This window comes from Podospora pseudoanserina, chromosome 6 (genome assembly GCF_035222485.1).
Source record: "Podospora pseudoanserina strain CBS 124.78 chromosome 6, whole genome shotgun sequence".
Taxonomy (NCBI): domain Eukaryota; kingdom Fungi; phylum Ascomycota; class Sordariomycetes; order Sordariales; family Podosporaceae; genus Podospora; species Podospora pseudoanserina.
Genome location: NC_085925.1, coordinates 1164622 through 1182696, shown reverse-complemented (window position 1 = coordinate 1182696; position 18075 = coordinate 1164622). Strand labels below are relative to the sequence as shown.

General features: G+C 54.6%; 6 protein-coding genes across 6 annotated transcripts; 5 read left to right on the top strand and 1 right to left on the bottom strand.

The window, feature by feature from the left end:
- The first annotated feature begins 144 nt into the window (after nt 1-144).
- Nucleotides 145-1789, top strand: QC764_605980 (uncharacterized protein). Its single transcript, XM_062949104.1, has 4 exons — nt 145-477; nt 540-910; nt 963-1199; nt 1252-1789. The coding sequence occupies exons 1-4, from the start codon at nt 400-402 to the stop codon at nt 1496-1498; spliced, it is 933 nt and encodes a 310-aa protein (XP_062797337.1). The 5' UTR covers nt 145-399; the 3' UTR covers nt 1499-1789.
- Nucleotides 1790-1930: 141 nt separating this feature from the next.
- On the top strand, nt 1931-2730 carry QC764_605970 (uncharacterized protein; the record flags this gene model as incomplete). The annotated part of the gene is made up of 2 exons (XM_062949103.1): nt 1931-2311; nt 2418-2730. Exons 1-2 carry the CDS (start codon nt 2049-2051, stop codon nt 2728-2730), a joined length of 576 nt encoding a protein of 191 aa, XP_062797336.1. The 5' UTR covers nt 1931-2048.
- Nucleotides 2731-3048: 318 nt separating this feature from the next.
- Nucleotides 3049-4828, top strand: QC764_605960 (uncharacterized protein). Its single transcript, XM_062949102.1, has 3 exons — nt 3049-3444; nt 3563-3860; nt 3945-4828. Exons 1-3 carry the CDS (start codon nt 3217-3219, stop codon nt 4688-4690), a joined length of 1272 nt encoding a protein of 423 aa, XP_062797335.1. The 5' UTR covers nt 3049-3216; the 3' UTR covers nt 4691-4828.
- Nucleotides 4829-5311: 483 nt separating this feature from the next.
- Nucleotides 5312-8443, top strand: QC764_605950 (uncharacterized protein; the record flags this gene model as incomplete). Its single annotated transcript, XM_062949101.1, has 1 exon — nt 5312-8443. One exon carries the CDS (start codon nt 5312-5314, stop codon nt 8441-8443), a length of 3132 nt encoding a protein of 1043 aa, XP_062797334.1.
- Nucleotides 8444-9167: 724 nt separating this feature from the next.
- ERG1 (Squalene epoxidase) lies at nt 9168-10739 on the top strand (the record flags this gene model as incomplete). Its single annotated transcript, XM_062949100.1, has 1 exon — nt 9168-10739. The coding sequence occupies one exon, from the start codon at nt 9168-9170 to the stop codon at nt 10737-10739; it is 1572 nt and encodes a 523-aa protein (XP_062797333.1).
- A 204-nt stretch (nt 10740-10943) lies between these two features.
- mug81 (putative steryl acetyl hydrolase mug81) lies at nt 10944-16919 on the bottom strand (the record flags this gene model as incomplete). The annotated part of the gene is made up of 1 exon (XM_062949099.1): nt 10944-16919. The coding sequence occupies one exon, from the start codon at nt 16917-16919 to the stop codon at nt 10944-10946; it is 5976 nt and encodes a 1991-aa protein (XP_062797332.1).
- Nucleotides 16920-18075: the final 1156 nt, after the last annotated feature.

Genomic DNA, 18075 nt, shown 5'->3' with positions numbered 1-18075 from the left:
AGAATACCGTATGTTACGCAGAGCAATACCAAAATTACCCCCACATTTCATCCCACCTTTGGCTCAACCCGACAGGGAAGCCTGTTGCTCTTGGAGGGTGGGGCCACAATTCACCCCACCAATGGCCAGGCGCACCAGCCACAGCCCACTTTCAGTATTGTTCAGTGGTGGCACCGATTTTTGCTTCGCGGGGCGGGCCCAATGACTGTTCTTTGAAAGGGCAAGTGTTGAACGCAGCGATACCAAGAGCTTCAACTATTTCCAGGTTCTTCCCAAGACACCAAAGCACCGTCTTCGCCCGTTTCCCACCTTTCTCTCGACTGGTCGAACTTCTCCCTCACAACAAAAACAATACATATCCCGAGTTCGCCCCGCCTGGGAACGGCAAGCACAGTCAAGATGTCGCTCTCCAACTGCAGATTCTACGAGGAGAAGTACCCCGAAATCGACTCCTTTGTGATGGTGAACGTAAAACAGGTACGTTCAGGTCGCTTGCCGGGTCGTTTTTCTCGTATGCAGGTACTGACCGGGTGCTGCAGATCGCCGATATGGGAGCCTATGTCAAACTCCTCGAGTACGATAACATCGACGGCATGATCCTGCTTTCCGAACTCTCCAGACGGCGCATCAGATCGATCCAGAAGCTCATCCGCGTCGGTCGCAATGAAGTTGTCGTTGTTCTCCGTGTCGACAAAGAGAAGGGGTATATCGATCTTTCCAAGCGTCGCGTGTCGCCCGAGGATATCATTCGTTGCGAGGAGCGCTACAACAAGTCCAAGATTGTGCACTCCATCATGAGACACGTTGCTGAGAAGACCGAGACCCCCATCGAGACCCTCTATGAGACAATAGGCTGGCCGCTCAACAAGAAATACGGCCACTCGCTGGACGCCTTCAAGCTTTCTATCACGTATGTATACCTGTCGTGCTGGGGTGCTGAGCGCATACTGACGGCGATGTAGTAACCCTGATGTCTGGAACGATATCCAGTTCCCCAGCACCCCGGTTGCCGATGAGCTCAAGTCTTACATTGGCAAGCGTCTTACCCCCCAGCCCACCAAGGTCCGTGCCGATGTTGAGGTTACCTGCTTCGGTTATGAGGGTATCGATGCCATCAAGACTGCCCTCCGCACCGCTGAGGCCCGTAACACTGCCGATACTCAGGTCAAGTGCAGACTTGTTTCTCCTCCTCTCTATGTGTAAGTGAATATGAGATATGCTCTAAACACACTGTACTAACCTCTCTCGCAGTCTTACCAACACGTGCCTGGACAAGAACGCAGGTATCGCTCGGCTAGAGGAGGCCATCGTGGACATCCGCACAAGCATCGAGGCGGCTGGCGGCCACCTGGTGGTCAAGATGGAGCCCAAGGCCGTCACCGAGTCGGATGATGCCGAGCTCCAGGCTCTTATGGAGAAGAGGGAGCGTGAGAACGCCGAGGTCAGCGGTGACGAGTCGGTCAGCGAGTCTGATGACAACATCCCCGAGACGGTTTAATGCATACATTGTTTATGGGCAGGCGTTTTGGGGGACAAAAAGCCGTGGGCATGATAGATACATGGCTATTCTCGATGTCTCATAGCGTTTTAAGATGAATGATGAGGGTACAAAAGTGCCAGTATACACAAAGATCGAGCTGGGGGTTTATGTCTGGCAGCGGAGGGTTTAGACATGAAGATTGGGGGGTGGTCATTTGCTCTGTAATTTGGTCATGAAAAGCGGATGATGTATTCAACGCCACCATCTAGGAGAACATGGCGATGGGTGTGTTTTGACTTGTCACATGCATCTCGTATCTCCCTTTAGCTTTGGGTTGTTTGCCCCTGATATTGTTGTTGCCTGAGTGCATTCACCGAAAACTACCCCTCCACTATTTTAAATTCCTTATCTTATCTACCCCATCTCTCGCCGGCCAAGAAGCTTACCTCACTTCACGGCACATCAGTCAATCACTCACCAGCTTTCGAGCTGCATGTACCTTGTACCTATCACTTGAAGCAACATTTTCACCTGGGGCTCAAGACACATCAATCACCCTCTCAATGAAATGGCCCCACGATGGACGTCCTGGATACCAAAAAAGGGAAGCTTCGCACGACAATTTGGCCACTACCTCTTTCGATACGCGACCTGGCTCCCGGCATTTATATGGTTCAATTCCTACGTTGCGCAGGTGACGCTTGTCAACGGGCCGAGCATGTACCCGTTTTTGAACAGGGGGTATAATGAGGGTTTGGGGAGGGATTGGTGTTTGGTTTGGAAGGCTGGGGTGAGAGAGGGGTTGAGGAGGGGGGAGGTGGTGACTTTTAGGTATGTTTGTCTCATGGGGAGGGAGGGAGGTGAGGGGAAGGGAAAGGGGAGGGAAAGGGGAAGGGGAAGGGAAGGGGGCGGCGGTTTTGGCTAATGATGGGAACAGGAACCCAACTGATCCGGATAAGATTGTGGTCAAGCGAGTGGTGGGTTTGGAGGGGGATAGGATTATACCGAAGCCGGTTGCGACTTGGGGGACGGACGGACCGACGAGGAAGGTGTTGTATCCGGTTGGGATGGTGGTGCCGGAGGGGCATGTTTGGGTGGAGGGGGATAATAGGGATAGGAGTAGGGATAGTAATTACTATGGGCCGGTCAGTGCGGGTTTGGTTACGGGACGGGTGGTTTATGTTTTGAGGGGGTGGAGGTTGGTGAGGGTTGTTCCCGAGGTGCCGGGGAGGGGGGTTGTGAGGGCGTGAGAGGGATAGGAGGTATGGGAGTGGTTGTGGGAGTGGTTGTAGGAATGGTCACGCAAAGGGGACGGATAAGGGACATGGGACAGGCTGTATATTTGTGGGTTATGGGTTATGGGTTATGGGTTATGGGTTATGGGTTATGGGTGTAAGTATCAAATGTGTACAACAGTTGTAAATGCCAATTCAAGAGGCTCAAAATGCATGTCTCTCTCTTAAGAGAGAGAAGGGGTGTGCATGGCACGGGCCAAGAGCCACCAATGACGCTAGCGAAAAAAGATCGGAGGTCTGGAGCACCAGGTGCCGCCCAGAATTTTGAACTGGGAAACATTGAATTTGCGATATGCGCAGCAACCCCGAATTCGACGACGCAAGAACCCTGCGACGAAACTCGAAGGCCGAGAAAAATAACGAGAGAATTTTCTTTCCTGAGCCCCCTGGCCTGGGCGGCGCATAGCGCAATTCTCTTCTTTTTTCTGCCCCGGGCGAGCGATGGTGCTAGGCTTTGGATCTGTCGCCGCCAGTAGCAATAGCACCACCACCACATCGTCGTCGTCGTTGTCGCCGAGTTCGAGCCAGCAGTCCCCCCTCGACCATCATGTTATTACCCAGACACCGGGCATCCTCTCGCAGCATACCACCACTCCAGAAATTCAGCATAATATGAGATCCGAATCCGAAGATGGAGAGCAGCTGGAAGGCCGCCCGCCTTACCTGCACGTGCGTCGTCACTTGTACTCTAATTTCTCTTTTCTTGCCGCTGGTTTCTCTCTCGGTTTCTGAGGGCTGTCCGGCGGTCCGACGACTTGTGCGCTGACCTGTCTTCACTTTTGTGCAGTGCATGCTTGCGGGCGGGATAGGCGGTACGAGCGGCGATATGCTCATGCACTCGCTCGATACGGTAAAAACACGACAGCAGGGCGACCCTCACATTCCACCAAAGTACACGTCTCTCGGATCCTCGTATTACAAGATTTGGCGACAGGAAGGGATACGGCGAGGGCTATATGGTGGATGGCTGCCGGCGTTGTTTGGCTCTTTTCCGGGAACTGTTTTGTTCTTTGGGAGCTATGAATGGAGCAAGAGGCAGATGTTGGACTTTGGCATCCAGCCACATTTGACATATCTCACGGCTGGTTAGTGGAAATTTCTGAAGAGGGGGAGGGTGGGGGGTTGATGCTGGGGGGAGAGTCGTGGGCTGATGGTTATCTTTTCTGCAGGATTTTTCGGCGATTTTGTTGCCTCTTTTGTCTATGTTCCCTCCGAGGTGCTCAAGACAAGACTCCAGCTTCAGGGACGATACAACAACCCGCATTTCACCTCGGGGTACAACTATCGGGGAACAACAGACGCCTTGAGGACCATCGTCCGCAACGAAGGCCCTTCGGCTCTGTTTTACGGCTATGGTGCCACATTATGGCGCGATCTGCCTTATTCGGCCCTCCAGTTCATGTTTTACGAGCAGGGTCAAGCCTGGGCTCGAAAGTGGAAGGACGGCCGGGATATTGGCTGGCAGCTCGAGCTGTTGACTGGTGCGGCAGCGGGTGGTTTGGCCGGGACGATAACATGCCCGTTGGACGTTGTGAAGACGAGACTCCAAACCCAGGTCGTTGAGGTACCAGGACAGTCTTCGCCCGTGATCGCAAAGCCTGCCGTTGTCAAAGATGGACAACATGGCACACCAGTCGCCGAAGCAGCGAGCCCGAAACTGCAGAAGCGGTTGATATCGACTTCGTCGCCCTCGACACACACGCCCAAACCCGGTGCTGTAACGCTCAACACGTCCTCGGTCATGACTGGGCTAAAGATAATCTACAAGAGCGAGGGTATTGGGGGGTGGTTCAGGGGTGTTGGGCCGAGGGCGGTTTGGACCAGCATTCAGAGCGGCTGCATGCTGTTCTTGTACCAGAATGTTCTCCGTCAGCTGGAGAGGTACATGCCGATGGAGCGCCGGGAGGTCGTTTAGATCTAGGGTAAATAGAAGGCCCGCAGCATGAAATGTACTTGTATATAGACCATTGTATGATATGAAAAGATGAAGACATGCATGGGTAGGGAAGGTGGAGGGGAGGTTAACTCATGTGGGCGTTATTTTTGGGAGGATGGGTGGGAGGGTTGGGCTGGATAGACAGACTTTTAAGGAGATAGATGGGATAGATGTATGAACTCCTCAATCAGCAAGATATAATAACAACAACTGAAGATCTTTGAAAGGCTTGGTGATAGCTGAGCTACATAGAGCAGCTGCAGTAATTCTCGGGGTAATGCAACCATAACAGTTTTGTCTTGGCGCGCCTAAGCTCCCCCAAGAAGGCGGGGTTGTGATTGGCTGCGTCTTTGAACCTCAGCTTGAAGGACCCATTTTTTTGGGGGGAGGGGAGCTTCTCGCAAACTAGTAACTATCATGTCATTCGGTCCCAAAAAAAATAATTATTCTTCTCGTATGATGGCCGCTGCGCTCGATTGAGTTTACCAACCTACGGGACGTACGGCAGTTTCAGAGGGGAGGGAATCTGACGACTCTTTTTTTTTCTTTTTCCAGCAATGCGCCGGACGAAATGAAGACCAAGCGCCGACGACCACCACGATGCCGCCGAATCTACCTGTGCCCTCCAAGGCTGCCCTGACGGCGCTCCAAGGGCTTGTTGTGGGCACGACCTGCACCATTGCGATTATTGCCGAGGATCGGAGGCGGAGGATAAACAGCGCGCTGAGGATTGTGGAGAATGGGGAGAGGCTCAAGAGCTGTCGGCAGTACAGGCCGGGAGGGGGGAGGACGAGGTTGAGGGTGTTGCAGGAGCGGGCTGTGCAGGTTGATGAGGAGCCGGTTGTGCTTTCGCCTGCGGATGGGGGGGGAGAGTCTGGAAGGGCTTGTTTGGAGAAGCAGGAGAAGAGAGATGCTGGGGTGGAGGGTGAGGTGGGAGGGGGGATGGGGGATGTAGAGCTGGTGGCTGAACCGCCGGAATTGGACCCTTTTGCCGAGTTCAATGCTGCGGCGTGGCGGGATGGGCGGGAGGAGGGAGTGAAGAGGTCGGTGGCGGTTCCGGAATGGTATAGGGAGCATCAGGCTTCTGCGAAGGCGAGGTCGTTTCGGGATATCTCCTCCATTCAGAGGAAGGCTACCACCGGCGCAGGTGTTCCCGATGTGCCCACCAACACAGTATCGACGACACAGCTTGAAGGAAAGACGACTGGACAGACTACCGACTTAACCGCTTCCCTCTCGTGGCTCAACACCGTCCAGTCCCTTCAGTTCCCTTCGACAATAAAGATCCTGAGGTTAATCCAGGAGGCCTGCATCTCCAAAAACGCAACCCGGCTCGGCCACGTCGTTCAATTCGTCCTAGAAAACTCTGAAAGCGCCATCACAGGACAACCCGGCTGGTTATCCGGCACCGCCCTCCTCTGCAGAACCTGCCAAGAAGCAGGCATGCTCGAAGAAGCAGGCAATGTCCTCGCACGAGTCCTGCGAAGCGGAAAAATCAACGAAATCGATTACTACGCCTTTGAACCATCCTCCCTCATCCGCTCCCTCCTGGCCCACGCCGAAACCCTCAAATCCAACCAAGACGCGCGCCTGCGCATCCTTGACCTCGCCGCGGTGGTCTACCGTCCCAAAATTGCGGACCGAACCCCCGTGGTTGACCCCGGCCTCCACGAAACCGGCCGGAGGCTGCTTGAAGCGAGATTCGCGGCTGGCCACCTCATCAACGGCCGAGAAATTTATCGGCGGTGCCATGGTTATGCCCTCCGTATGGGGGACGCAACTCCCGAGTTCACGCATTGGTATTTGACCAAACTGGCCGAGCAACACAGCTACAAGATGGCGATCCAGATATTCCGGTTCAATTACGCAAACTGCATGCCGGACTCGGTGTCGCTGTATGACATCGCCAGGCTGGCGGTCGATTGCGTTGAAAAGGCGCACAACCACCGGGCAGATGATGTGTTGCACACGCTGAGAAAACTGTATAGGGGTATCGACTTTAAGATGCCGTCCGAGCTGGCTACGAGGTTGCTGGTGGCGCACTGGAGGAGGAATAAGGATTTTGGCGGGACTCAGAGGCTGTTTGATACCCTTGGGGAGGAGGCGGGCATCAAGAAGGAGGTCCTCTACCCTGATGCGCTGTACCGGGTCATGGTGGAGATTTCTCTCGAGGCTGGGGAGGAGGCGTTGGCGGAGTGGTATTTTGAAAAGTCGGCGGCGGATGGGTTTGTGGTTTTTGAGGATGTGAGGATGCTGGGGGTTTTTGCGAGGCATTATGCTGCCGGGGGGGACTGGGAGGCGGTGAGGGCGATTTTTGAGAGGATGAAGGTTGAGGAGGACGATCCGGAGGGGATGAAGAATTACAGTCAGGTTTTTGTGCCGGTGCTGAAGGCGTATGCGGATGGGCATACGGTGGAGGAGACGGATGGGTTTTTGAGGGGGTATGTGGAGGGGTTGGGGGTGCCGCTGAACAATTACATCTTCAGTGTGATGGGGGCGAAATATGCGAAGGGGAGGGATGTGGGCAGGATGGTGGAGTGGTTGGAGTACTGTGCTGGGTTGGGGTTTGAGGTGGATGCGGCGTTTAGCAATGTTATTTTGACGGTTCTGAGGAGGGAGTGGAAGATGCCGTTTAGGGATTTGAGGACGCTTTATCGGAAGCTGAGGTTGCTGAGTCCGAAGTTTGCGGATAGGTACACCGAGACGGTGATGGTGAGGGCGGCGTTGGGGGATGGGAGCGGGGGGAGGGCGACGAGGGGGAGGTTGTTGTCTCTACGTGTTGAGCGCAATATTTTGCCGCACAAGGGCAAGTGTGCGGACGCGAGGGAGCTCGCGCTGGTTATGAAGGAGCATCTGACGTACGGTCACCCGAGGGTGGCATTGAGGATGTACAGGGTGTCTCGACACGAGGGGATGGATGTCTCCCATGGTACACTGCGGCTGGCGGTTCAGGCGCAGCTGCAGGCTGAGCCGGATAGCTATCAAGACGCGTACGAACTCGTGCGGGATGCACAAGACAATGGGCTTGAGACGGAGGGAATCATCAATTATATCGTTGGCTGGAAGATTCACAACCTCTTCACAGACATGAAGAGGGAAAGGAAGGCGTGGCACCCAAGTCGCATGCTGATGGTTGTTCAGGATAGCCTCAGAGGCATGGAAGAGCTAGGGATCAACCCCACAGACACGGCACTGCACCAAGCAGCGAGGATATGCCTCACAATGCGGTTCTACTCTGGAGCGATAGTCTACGCTGCTCATGCCGCCAAGGCCAAAGGTGAATCACCGTGCTATAACCTCGCCAACTTTGGCATCATCCTCAGTGCGGCAACCAAACTCCTCGACGTGGCGAGGCTGAAGCTAGCGATTGGGCGGGCTCTGAGCAGCACTTACAAAGAGGACACTGCCTGCCTCAACATGCTCAAGACGGCGTTTACCTACGTCAAGAGGTTCGAGCCGAACCCAGAGTCTACGACAGCAAAGTCGAAACAAGAGCAGGCCTATGAGGTTCTGGAGAAGGCGATCAAAGCCATTGTCGAAGCAAGGGAGACACTGAGGGTGGACGCTGCACGACTGCGCACGGATGCGCTGAGGGTTATGAAGGAGAGCGCGCTTGCTGCTGGGTATCCGCCGGTGGACTTTGACGAGATCCCTTGGTTGAATAGTACCTATGGGAAGGAGGGGAGGATAGAGAGCCGGGATGCTTCGTATTTGGTGTTGACCCAAGCGTAAGGGTTGGGAAAGGGGGGGGGGGTCGTTGTACAATACATATATACCAAGCATATTGCATTATCGGCAGGTTTTTGGGAACTAGGGGATTCGAAAAAGGGAAACAAATGTAACATGAAAAAATTGACGAATATGATCATATTTGAATAAAAACAGGCCACGCAATTGGAGTTCAAGCGTCTTGGCCATCGACTGACATGTGAATTTCTGGAAGCGGTCGGGTCGCGGTAGGTGGGGCTTGTCAGGGGCAAGAACGCGCAGAAGGGGAAAAGGGGGCCCATGCGCTCGGGCGGTGATTGGTTGGCTGGGACCGGGGGCGATGAGCGGTGCTTCCCGCCATGGGACGATTTGTCGTCGAGATCGGTTGGAGGTCAATTTCGAGAGCCAGGAAACACACACCACTTTTTGTTTTATTTTTTGCTTTCTTTTGCTTTTCGTGTTCTTGAAGAGACAGAGAGAGAGAGATAGAGAGAGAGAAAGCTCCGACCCCCCATTGACGAATCACGATTAGAGGAATTGGGAGGCGGTCTAAAAGGCGCTGGTTTTTTCGCGGGACTTTTGTTGTTTTGTTTGCAACCTTCTACTCTAAACTTAATCGCCAAAAGCCAATTCCTTTCTTTTCCGCCACGACGACACCACGGTGACCTCACCGTTCGTCTGATATTTTCTCCCTCCCCGTCCCCTCTCACCTATTCCGCAAAACACACAACACATACCGCCCATCATCATGGCCTCCAAACCAAAATCCGCCCTCGACCACGAGCGCACCCGCCGCGAGCAACACCACGAAGCGGACATCGTCTTCATCGGCGCCGGCGTCTTCGGCTGCGCAGCCGCGTTCTCTTTCGCAAACCAAGGCCGCTCCGTCATCCTCCTCGAGCGCTGGCTCCACGAGCCCGACCGCATCGTAGGCGAACTCCTCCAGCCGGGCGGTGTAGCCGCCCTCAAGAAACTCGGCCTGGGGAAATGCCTGGAGGGCATCGATGCTATCCCTTGCTACGGCTACCACGTCTTGTACCGCGGTGATGACGTCGCGATCCCATACCCTACTGTCTCGCCGGAGGGAAACGTCGTGGTGACAAGAGGGCAGAAGAGAGACAGGAGAGGGCCAGAGGGGAGGGCGTTTCACCACGGGAGGTTCATCATGCAGCTGAGGAAGGCGTGTCATGAGCATCCGAATATCACTGTTTTCGAAACAGAGGTGACAGATCTCGTCCAAAAGGGAGGGGAGGTACTAGGTGTGAAGACGAGGACGACAACAGACAAGGAGAAGAACCTCAAGAAGGAAGAGGCCTTCTTTGCTCCCTTGACCATCGTGGCGGATGGTTACGCCAGCAAGTTCAGACAACCGCTTCTGAACAAGACCCCCATCGTCAAGTCAAAGTTTTATGCGTTGGAGTTGATCGACTGTGATTTCCCCCCGCAATACTACGGCCACGTCTGCATCGGGGACGCGTCGGTCGTCCTGCTCTACCAAATCGGCACTCGCGAAACCAGGGCTTTGATCGACGTCCCACTCGACTGCGCGGCTGCCTCCCCTCAGAACGGGGGAGTGAGGGGATACATCCAAAACGTCGTTTTGCCTGCCCTCCCTAAATCAGTCCAACCCTCCGTTGTCAAGGCGCTCGCCGACGGGAAGATTCCGAAATCAATGCCAAACAGCTGGCTCCCGCCCACGAAACAGACAACCACCCCTGGCGTTTTAGTCCTGGGAGACGCGCACAATATGCGCCACCCCTTGACGGGGGGAGGCATGACTGTCGCGTTCAACGACGTGGTTGTCTTGTCGGATCTGCTCTCCCCGGAGCAAATCCCTAACCTGTCTGATCACGGAGCGGTGGCGTCGGCAATGAGCACGTTTCACTACCGCCGGAAGAGCCTGACGAGCATTATCAATGTTTTGGCGCAGGCGTTGTACAGCCTGTTTGCGGCGAATGATTGGCAGCTGAGGGCGCTGCAGAGGGGGTGTTTTCGGTATTTTCAGATGGGTAGGACGGACGAGCCGGTTGCGCTGATGGGGGGGATGATGCAGAGGCCGTTGGTGCTGGCTAGGCATTTTTTTACCGTGGCGTTTTTGGCGATCTGGATGAACACTGTCGAGTTGTGCGGGGGGAATGTGGTTTTGGGGGCGGTGATGTTGCCGCTGGCGGTTGTTCAGGCGGTGATGATTTTGTGGAAGGCTTGCGTGGTGTTTTTGCCGGTTTTGGGACGGAGTTGTGGTAGGGGGGAGGGGGGGGATGGATGGGTGGGATGTGATGGTTTTGGTTGGAAATTGGGAGGGAAAGGGGGGGGAATATGAGGATAAAAGATAGGCGAAGAAAGAAGGTTATTATATTAGTAATGGTAATGAAGAGATGTTTCAAAGACAGGTTTTATTCTCGCAGATTCTCGTAGTGTTGTTTATTGGTGTGTGTACGTTATATTCGATTCATGTATTTGTGAGCCTTTTATTTGGACAACTTCTCGAACCTCTGGAACCCATCTCTTATTTCCATGTCTTAACTCAACTCATCTCCCCTTCCTGCCCCTGAGGCATCTTCCCTTTCTCCTTCCCCCCGACATCGACATCCACCACCGGCTTCCCCGGCACATCAGCCTTAACCCCCCACTCCACACCCACATACCCATCACTCACCACCAAAACATCATACCTCCTCTTGCCCTCCCACTCAGGCAACTTGATCACCACTCTCGCCGTCGGCCTGTCCCCAATCTCAACGGGGTTTCTCTTCCCATTTTTGTCTCTAACCTGCCGTCCACTCCAACCCACCCTCTTGACAGCCACCACCTCGTCCGTGGCCAAATCCCCAACAATAACAAAATACCCCTCTGTCTGTGGCTTGGGATACTTTGGCGCGTAGATCCTCCCCTCCCTTTCCGTGATGGGGTTCTGACGCCTCAAGGTGACGGTCAAAGACGTGTTTCTCACATCGTCGACACTGACATTCACATCAGGCAGGCAAGCCGCCGCTTTTTTGAACTTGGCGATTGCAGAACTCGGGACGTGAAGCTCGTGAGCAAGACGATCGAGTTGGTTCTGGTTGCGGGACATCCTCGCGATGTCCCGCAACGGCGTGGGTTTGCGCTTGTTGTTTGCAGAGAGTGAGACTCCCGGCAACAAGGAGACGGGGTCCTCGTCAGGCCAGATGCCACCCTTTACTGCCTGGAGGAGGGAAGCAAACGATTTGAGAGAGGAGAGGTAACCCAGTTCGGCCATGACGTCGATGCCGGCTTGGATGATACGAACTGACTGATCCAATACCGAAGTCTGATCACCGACGTAATCGGTAATCGGCAGCGTAATCCCCGACATGTGAGCTTGCAACAGCAAAAAAGCCTTGACATGGGGATCCCACATGGGCAGACCGAAGGCTGTCCCTGGGAAGGGGAGGTTCTTGGATAGCTCGGCGTTGATGAGGTCTTCGTTGTGCCGGACGGGGAGTTCGTCGTATTCGGTCGCGATGGACATCCATGACAGGACGTCGATGAAGGCGGCTTGGGGTTTGGCTTTCTTGACGAGCTGGCGGATGGTTTTGTGGGAGAGATAGTAGTAGGACATGATCTTGCCTAAGGGTGTAGGGTCGACATCCCCGTTGGGGTAAACCTCCACGCACTTTGACACTGTCAGCTCATGGAGCGAAGAGTCCACCATGGAGATCATAAACTCGTTGGCCAGCTGCTGAGCCGTAGTGGTGTTGTGCTCCTCGGCAGAGATCTCCAGCCCATAATATGACGGATTCTTGTGCAAGCGTCTGAAGAAAAACGTCCACGTCAGGTAGTCCAACGCATCCTGCTTGGTGATGATCGTCTCGGCGCAAATCTCAGCACACAAATGGTTGTCCAGCACCGTGTGCAGCGACGACTCAACCGGGAAGCCGGTGTGCAAGAAGTGCTTGTAAAAGTCCTTCTTGGAGTCTTGCGTAAAGATGCGAGCAACACCAGAGCTGTCGAACTGCGGGCGACCAGCACGACCCAACATCTGCAGCACATCCGTCAAGTCCATGTCCTTGTACGCCTCAATCTTGGCGTCGTAGAACTGCGTTCCCTTGACCACGACCAAGTGAGCTGGCAAGTTGACACCCCAAGCCAGCGTGCTCGTCGCGATCAAGATCTGGATCTTGTTGTTGAGGAACAGCTCCTCGGCGATCTGCCTGTCGCCCTCGACCAGACCGGCATGATGCAGACCAATTCCAAAGCTGATGGCCTCCTTGAGAGCCTCGTCCTTGACCCGAGACAAGACACCCTGCAAGTCATCTTCGTCCATGCTCAAGAACCGTCTCGGGTTGTCCTCCATACCGCACAGATTGATCAGATCCTTGGCCGTCAACCTCGTCTGCCGACGGGACGGCACAAAGACGATAACGGGCTTCTCCGGACTATGATTCAAGATAGCCAGGAAAGTAGGCCGGTTCATAGACTGCATCAGCGGACAGAAGCCTCTAACCTCTGGGAACCCATCGATATACAACTCCAGCGGCACTGGACGAACCGAGTGCCTAAAGTTGAACAGGCCCTCCTCCCCTTTCACACCTAGCCAGTTCCCCAAGTCAGTCGCATTGGCGCAAGCAGTCGACATGCCCAACAGCCTGACGGCATTCTTTGTCGACGCAGCGATGTAGTTCATGCGCGACACAATAATCTCCAAAATAGGACCGCGGTCACCAGCCAGCAGATGAATCTCGTCAATAACGACCAGACTAACCTTTCGGACGTATCCTCTCGTCTGCCAACTACGCGAGATGCCATCCCACTTCTCGGGAGTGGTGATGATGATATCAGCGTCTTGAATGGTCCGGGTGTCGGGAGTATTGTCACCCGTCAACTCTACCAGCCTCAGCCCCAATGGTTTGGCAAGGCGGTCGCCCCAGTCCTTGACACGCTCGCGGACGAGGGCCTTCATGGGAGCGATATAAACCACCTTTGACCCAGGACGCTCCCGGAAAGCCCACCACATGGCCAGTTCGGCAGCCACAGTCTTGCCGCTGCCTGTTGGCGAACCCAGCAGAACGTTGACTGGTCGGTGGTACAGCGTGTGGAACAACTGCGTCTGCATGGGGTTGAAGTACCGGAAGCGCTGGGCGTACAGCTCCTCCAGGGCCGGGTTCTTGAGAGCCGAAACAGGCAGAGGCTGAAGGTTCAGGAGATCCGTGTACACGCTCTCGGTGTCCGGCCTGATGAGATGCTGGAAAGAAACAGCAGTGACCGTCTCAGCACCAAGCCATCGGTCAGACACCGCCCTGACGTAAATCTGATTCGGCAGCGGATCGCTCAGCGGAATCGTAAAGTTGAGCTCATGATCATCATGCAACCTCCTCCTACTAAGGATGAAGAACTCATGATGATAGATCTCAGACGTCTCCGAGTTCTCAACCCAGATGTAGTACGACTCCGAGGTCCCATGAAGGTAATCATTCCAGCGGAAATCAGGAGTGACAAACAGCCTGATTCTCAAGACATCCCGGTTCAAGGGCGCAATCTCGGCCTCGATGCTCAACGTGGGGAAGTTGTCAAGCAACTTGGCAATCTTGTGGCCCGTCTTGAAGTTATTGACCAGATTCCCAATCTCGGCCGGCTCCATCTCGCGCATCGATTCAATCGACAAAGCCTCCTTCGCGTCCAGGCTGTTCAGAACCGGCTTGGGGAGATCGAACTGATGGAACGGATGCTGGAAAGCCCAAATCCGCTTCTCAATCGACTTGGCCATGGTCAACAGAACCAAGCACTGGTACCCCCATCTCCTGTTCAGCGCAATCATGAACAGAGCCCGGCAGATACGGCCGGCCTGCTGAGCAACATAATTCAAGTCGTTTGTCAGCGCAAAGTCCTCTGGCTGGAGCCTTGAGATGTATGCCTGCAGCAGGATATTGGTCTTTGTCTGCGGTGTGTCAATGCCGCCCTTGATCTCGTACGGGATAAAGTGCTGGTTCGCCTTCATCCGCGACAGCTCGTCGGCCTCGTTGTTTCTCGACTGAATGTTGTCAAACTCGCCAGACATGGCAATCATCATGAGGATGTCCTTCTCGGCCGAATCCCACTTCATCAGCGAGTTGAAGATTTGGATGCTGGTGTGTTGAATGTAGTATTGGCTGGCAATACGGCCGACGTCCTTGCTGCGCAGCTCCTCGGTCGTCTCGTTGAAGATGATCATCTGACTTTGCCGAAGCGTCCGGGCAGCTTGAATGGCCAGCTTGCGTCGTCTTTGGACCAGTTGAGGGTCGTCGCTGTACTCGGACCAGTCGATACCATAGGCCATCGGGTTCCTCCTCATCCGCACAAACAGATACGAGTAACCGATCCACTTGACGGCATCGTTGATCGAGGTGACAGTGCCCAGCGCAATCTCAGCATTCAAGTTGTCCACCAACTTGGCCGAGAACTTGGACTCGATCGGTAGCTGGTCGGTCACGGCAGTGAGGTAATGAGCCAGCCTGTCGTGCGTCGTGCAGATCATGCCAATACCAGTATCCTCAAACTGGGGACGACCAGCACGACCAAAGATCTGCAGCACATCCAGAATGCCCAGGTCCACAAACTTGCCCTCCTGGGCACTGTAGACCTGGGTCCCCTTGATGATAACCGCCGCCGCCGGCAGGTTGACGCCCCACGCCAACGTTGCCGTACAGCACAAGACCTTGATCACACCCTCCCCAAACAACCTCTCCATCAAGTTCCGGTCCGACCTCGCCATACCTGCATGGTGAATGCCCAGCCCCTTTGGCACCAAGTCCCTAATCTCCCTCGCCTTCGTCTGCTTCACATCCCTCATCGCCGCCTCAAACTTCTCACTCCCACTCGGATCAAACAACCCGACACAAGCCTGATCCGTAGCCTTCTCATACAGCATCTTGGCCGTCGCCTGCGTGTCCCTCCTCGAATGGACAAAGACCATGACCTGATGCCCCTCTTCCAGCATCTCCCTCACCTTCTCAAACGCCACCTCGTCAATGTTGTCTCTCGACTGCCTCGTCCCCGCCTTCCCCTTCACGCCCAAAAAGTGCTGCTCCAACGGCACCGGTCTGAAGCTCGAATCAAAATAAAACAACCCCCTCTGCTTGTTCACGCCCAAAAAGTCGGCCACGTCCACATAATTCGGCAGCGTGGCACTCAACCCAACAATACGAATCAAGCTCTGCGTGCTCTCCACCTGCCTCTGCGTCCTCGCCACCAGACTCTCCAACACCGCACCCCTCTCATCATGAAGCATATGCACCTCATCAATGATCAACAACCTGACCTTCTGCACCAACTCGGTATCCCCCGTCCCTTTTCGTGTAACCACGTCCCACTTCTCCGGCGTCGTAACAATAACCTGCGTCTCCACCACCTCCCTCTTCGTCAGGTGCATATCACCCGTGTACTCCCTCACCCTGACCCCCAACCAAGCCAACCTCTTCCCCAACTTCTCCGTAATCTCGGCCGCCAGTGCCTTCATCGGCGCGACATACACAATCTTGAACTCTGCCAGATCAACCCCAAACTCGCTCGCGTCATGAACCTCCCCAGGACTCGGCGTCAGATACTGCCCCACCGTCTGCAGCACAGTCAACATCGCAGCATCCGTCTTTCCCGCCCCCGTCGGCGCACAGATCAGCATGTTCTCCCCCGTCTTGTACGCAACCGGGTAAACCAAGCTCTGCATCCGATTCAGACTCTCATACCCCCTAAACGTCCCCCGGCAAAGCCCATCCAGCTCCTTGATGCTGACAAGCCTGTGCCCCGGCCACAGCGTCCCCGCCCGCCCCGCGGGGATGACATACTCCTCGTGCTTTTCAAACTCCAACCTCTGGCTGTTGGGTGGGAGCTTGTACTTGTGCCCGCTGTGCGACAGCGTGTTTCCACCATGGTATTGTTTGTAAACGTGGGGGTACTCCTCCTCCTTTTCCCGTGCCTGTTGCAACTTTCGGCCCTTGTGCAACCGATCCCTTTCCCGTAACTGCTCCTGCCTCTGAGCTTTTGTCAGCAACCGGGTGCCAGACCTCTCTGAGGCAGCAGCGGCAACAACCTCGCCCCTGTGCAGAGACAACTCGACCACAAAGTCCAAGTCGTCAAAACCGATCAGGTCAGTCAGTTGGCTTTGCACCTCCTCTTCCGACCTCTTTCCCGCTGTCAAAATTTCCAGAATCTGCCCCTCTAATGCTTGGGCGTCAAGACCGGAGGGGTGGTTTTGGCATTTCGCCGCCAACCAGTTCAGGTCGTAAACCGTTTCCGAACTGGAAGGCCGGCCGCTGAACTGGTCGTCACCACCGCTGGAGATGTCCTTAGAGTCATCACTGTCGGAGAGGAGGTCGTCGTCGTCCGAGATGAAGTCCCAGATGTCCCCGTTTCTGGGGTGCCGGGGCTCAATCTCGTCGTCTGTCCAGTCGCCTTCGTTGTCGCTGTTCGTCGGGGGTGATGGTTTGAGGTTGGCCGCGGCGACGGCTGATTTCATGGCTGAGACCTGGGCGCGCCATTCTTCTAGGCTGAGGGATGGAGTCGTCATTTTTGCCGTGTGAGATTCCTGGGATTTGTGCGCCGTGGGAATGAATGATGCTGGTGTTGATGGCTCAAAGGTAGGTAGGTAGGTAATCAAGTGGTGAGGTTGTGAATAGTGGGCTCAGGCTGATGAGCTACTGCTGTGTCGTCAAGGAATGGCCAGAGTCGAGCTGTTGTTTATGCCCTTTGTTTTCAGACCGTTTATTTTTGCCGATGCGATGAAACCCTCTGAGCTCTTCAACGGCGGGAGAATCGCAGATAATCCTTCCCCCAACGAAGTGAGTTTAAGCGTTGAGAAGTTGCCCCTCACACATCAAGCTCGGCCAAACTTGCCCGTTTGAGTCAGCCCGGAGAATGGGTTTGCGGCTCACGGCTGCTTGAGATTCATAGGTGCTTAACCCTAACCCTCCCTTTCCCCATTTCGCAGCCCGTACGTGGTCATGTCTAGAATAACTCGAGCACAATTCAGAGGTGCAAAAATGTGTTCATCATTTTGGATTCCCATCCCATACATTATCACACCTTAAATATATCCAAATGTGATTCCCTCCAAGAAAACACCCAATCTATGTACCCAATGCATGCCAAAGCCAGACAGATAGATGTAAGTAAGCCAGTGCCTTCCCCCTTTTCCCGGCCTACTAGCCTTTGCCTTGCCGCCGTCATATTATGTTGTGCTGCCATTTTGTGTCCCATTCCGTAAGAAAGATGATAATGTCCCGTCAATGTCGTTGTTGCTGCCGTGGTATCTCGATGCCATTTGTCCGCTCGCCAGCTTCCTCCCGTGAGGTCCTCCTGCCTCGATTCATTCAGAGAGTATTAACCGCCCCCTCGAGGAAACAAAAGAAAACCCAACAACTCCCTAGCAATGAGTGTCCGAAATCCAAAACAAACAGCAAAACCCAAACAGTGCGGACCTATTCACACCAAAATCCAAAACACCAAACCCTACCAGAAACACAAATTCACCCCCTGTACTCCTCCCCTTCAACACACAACACCGGCACCGACTTGTTCCTCCTGACCCCAATATTCGCCGCCCCCTCCCCTCCCGTTCGCAGCCTAACCCTTCCCCCACCAGCCGCCCTCTCCGCACACTTGGCCTGCTTCCTCATCCTAACCGCAGCAGCCGCATCCACTTTGCCCATCACCTCCTTCTCCTC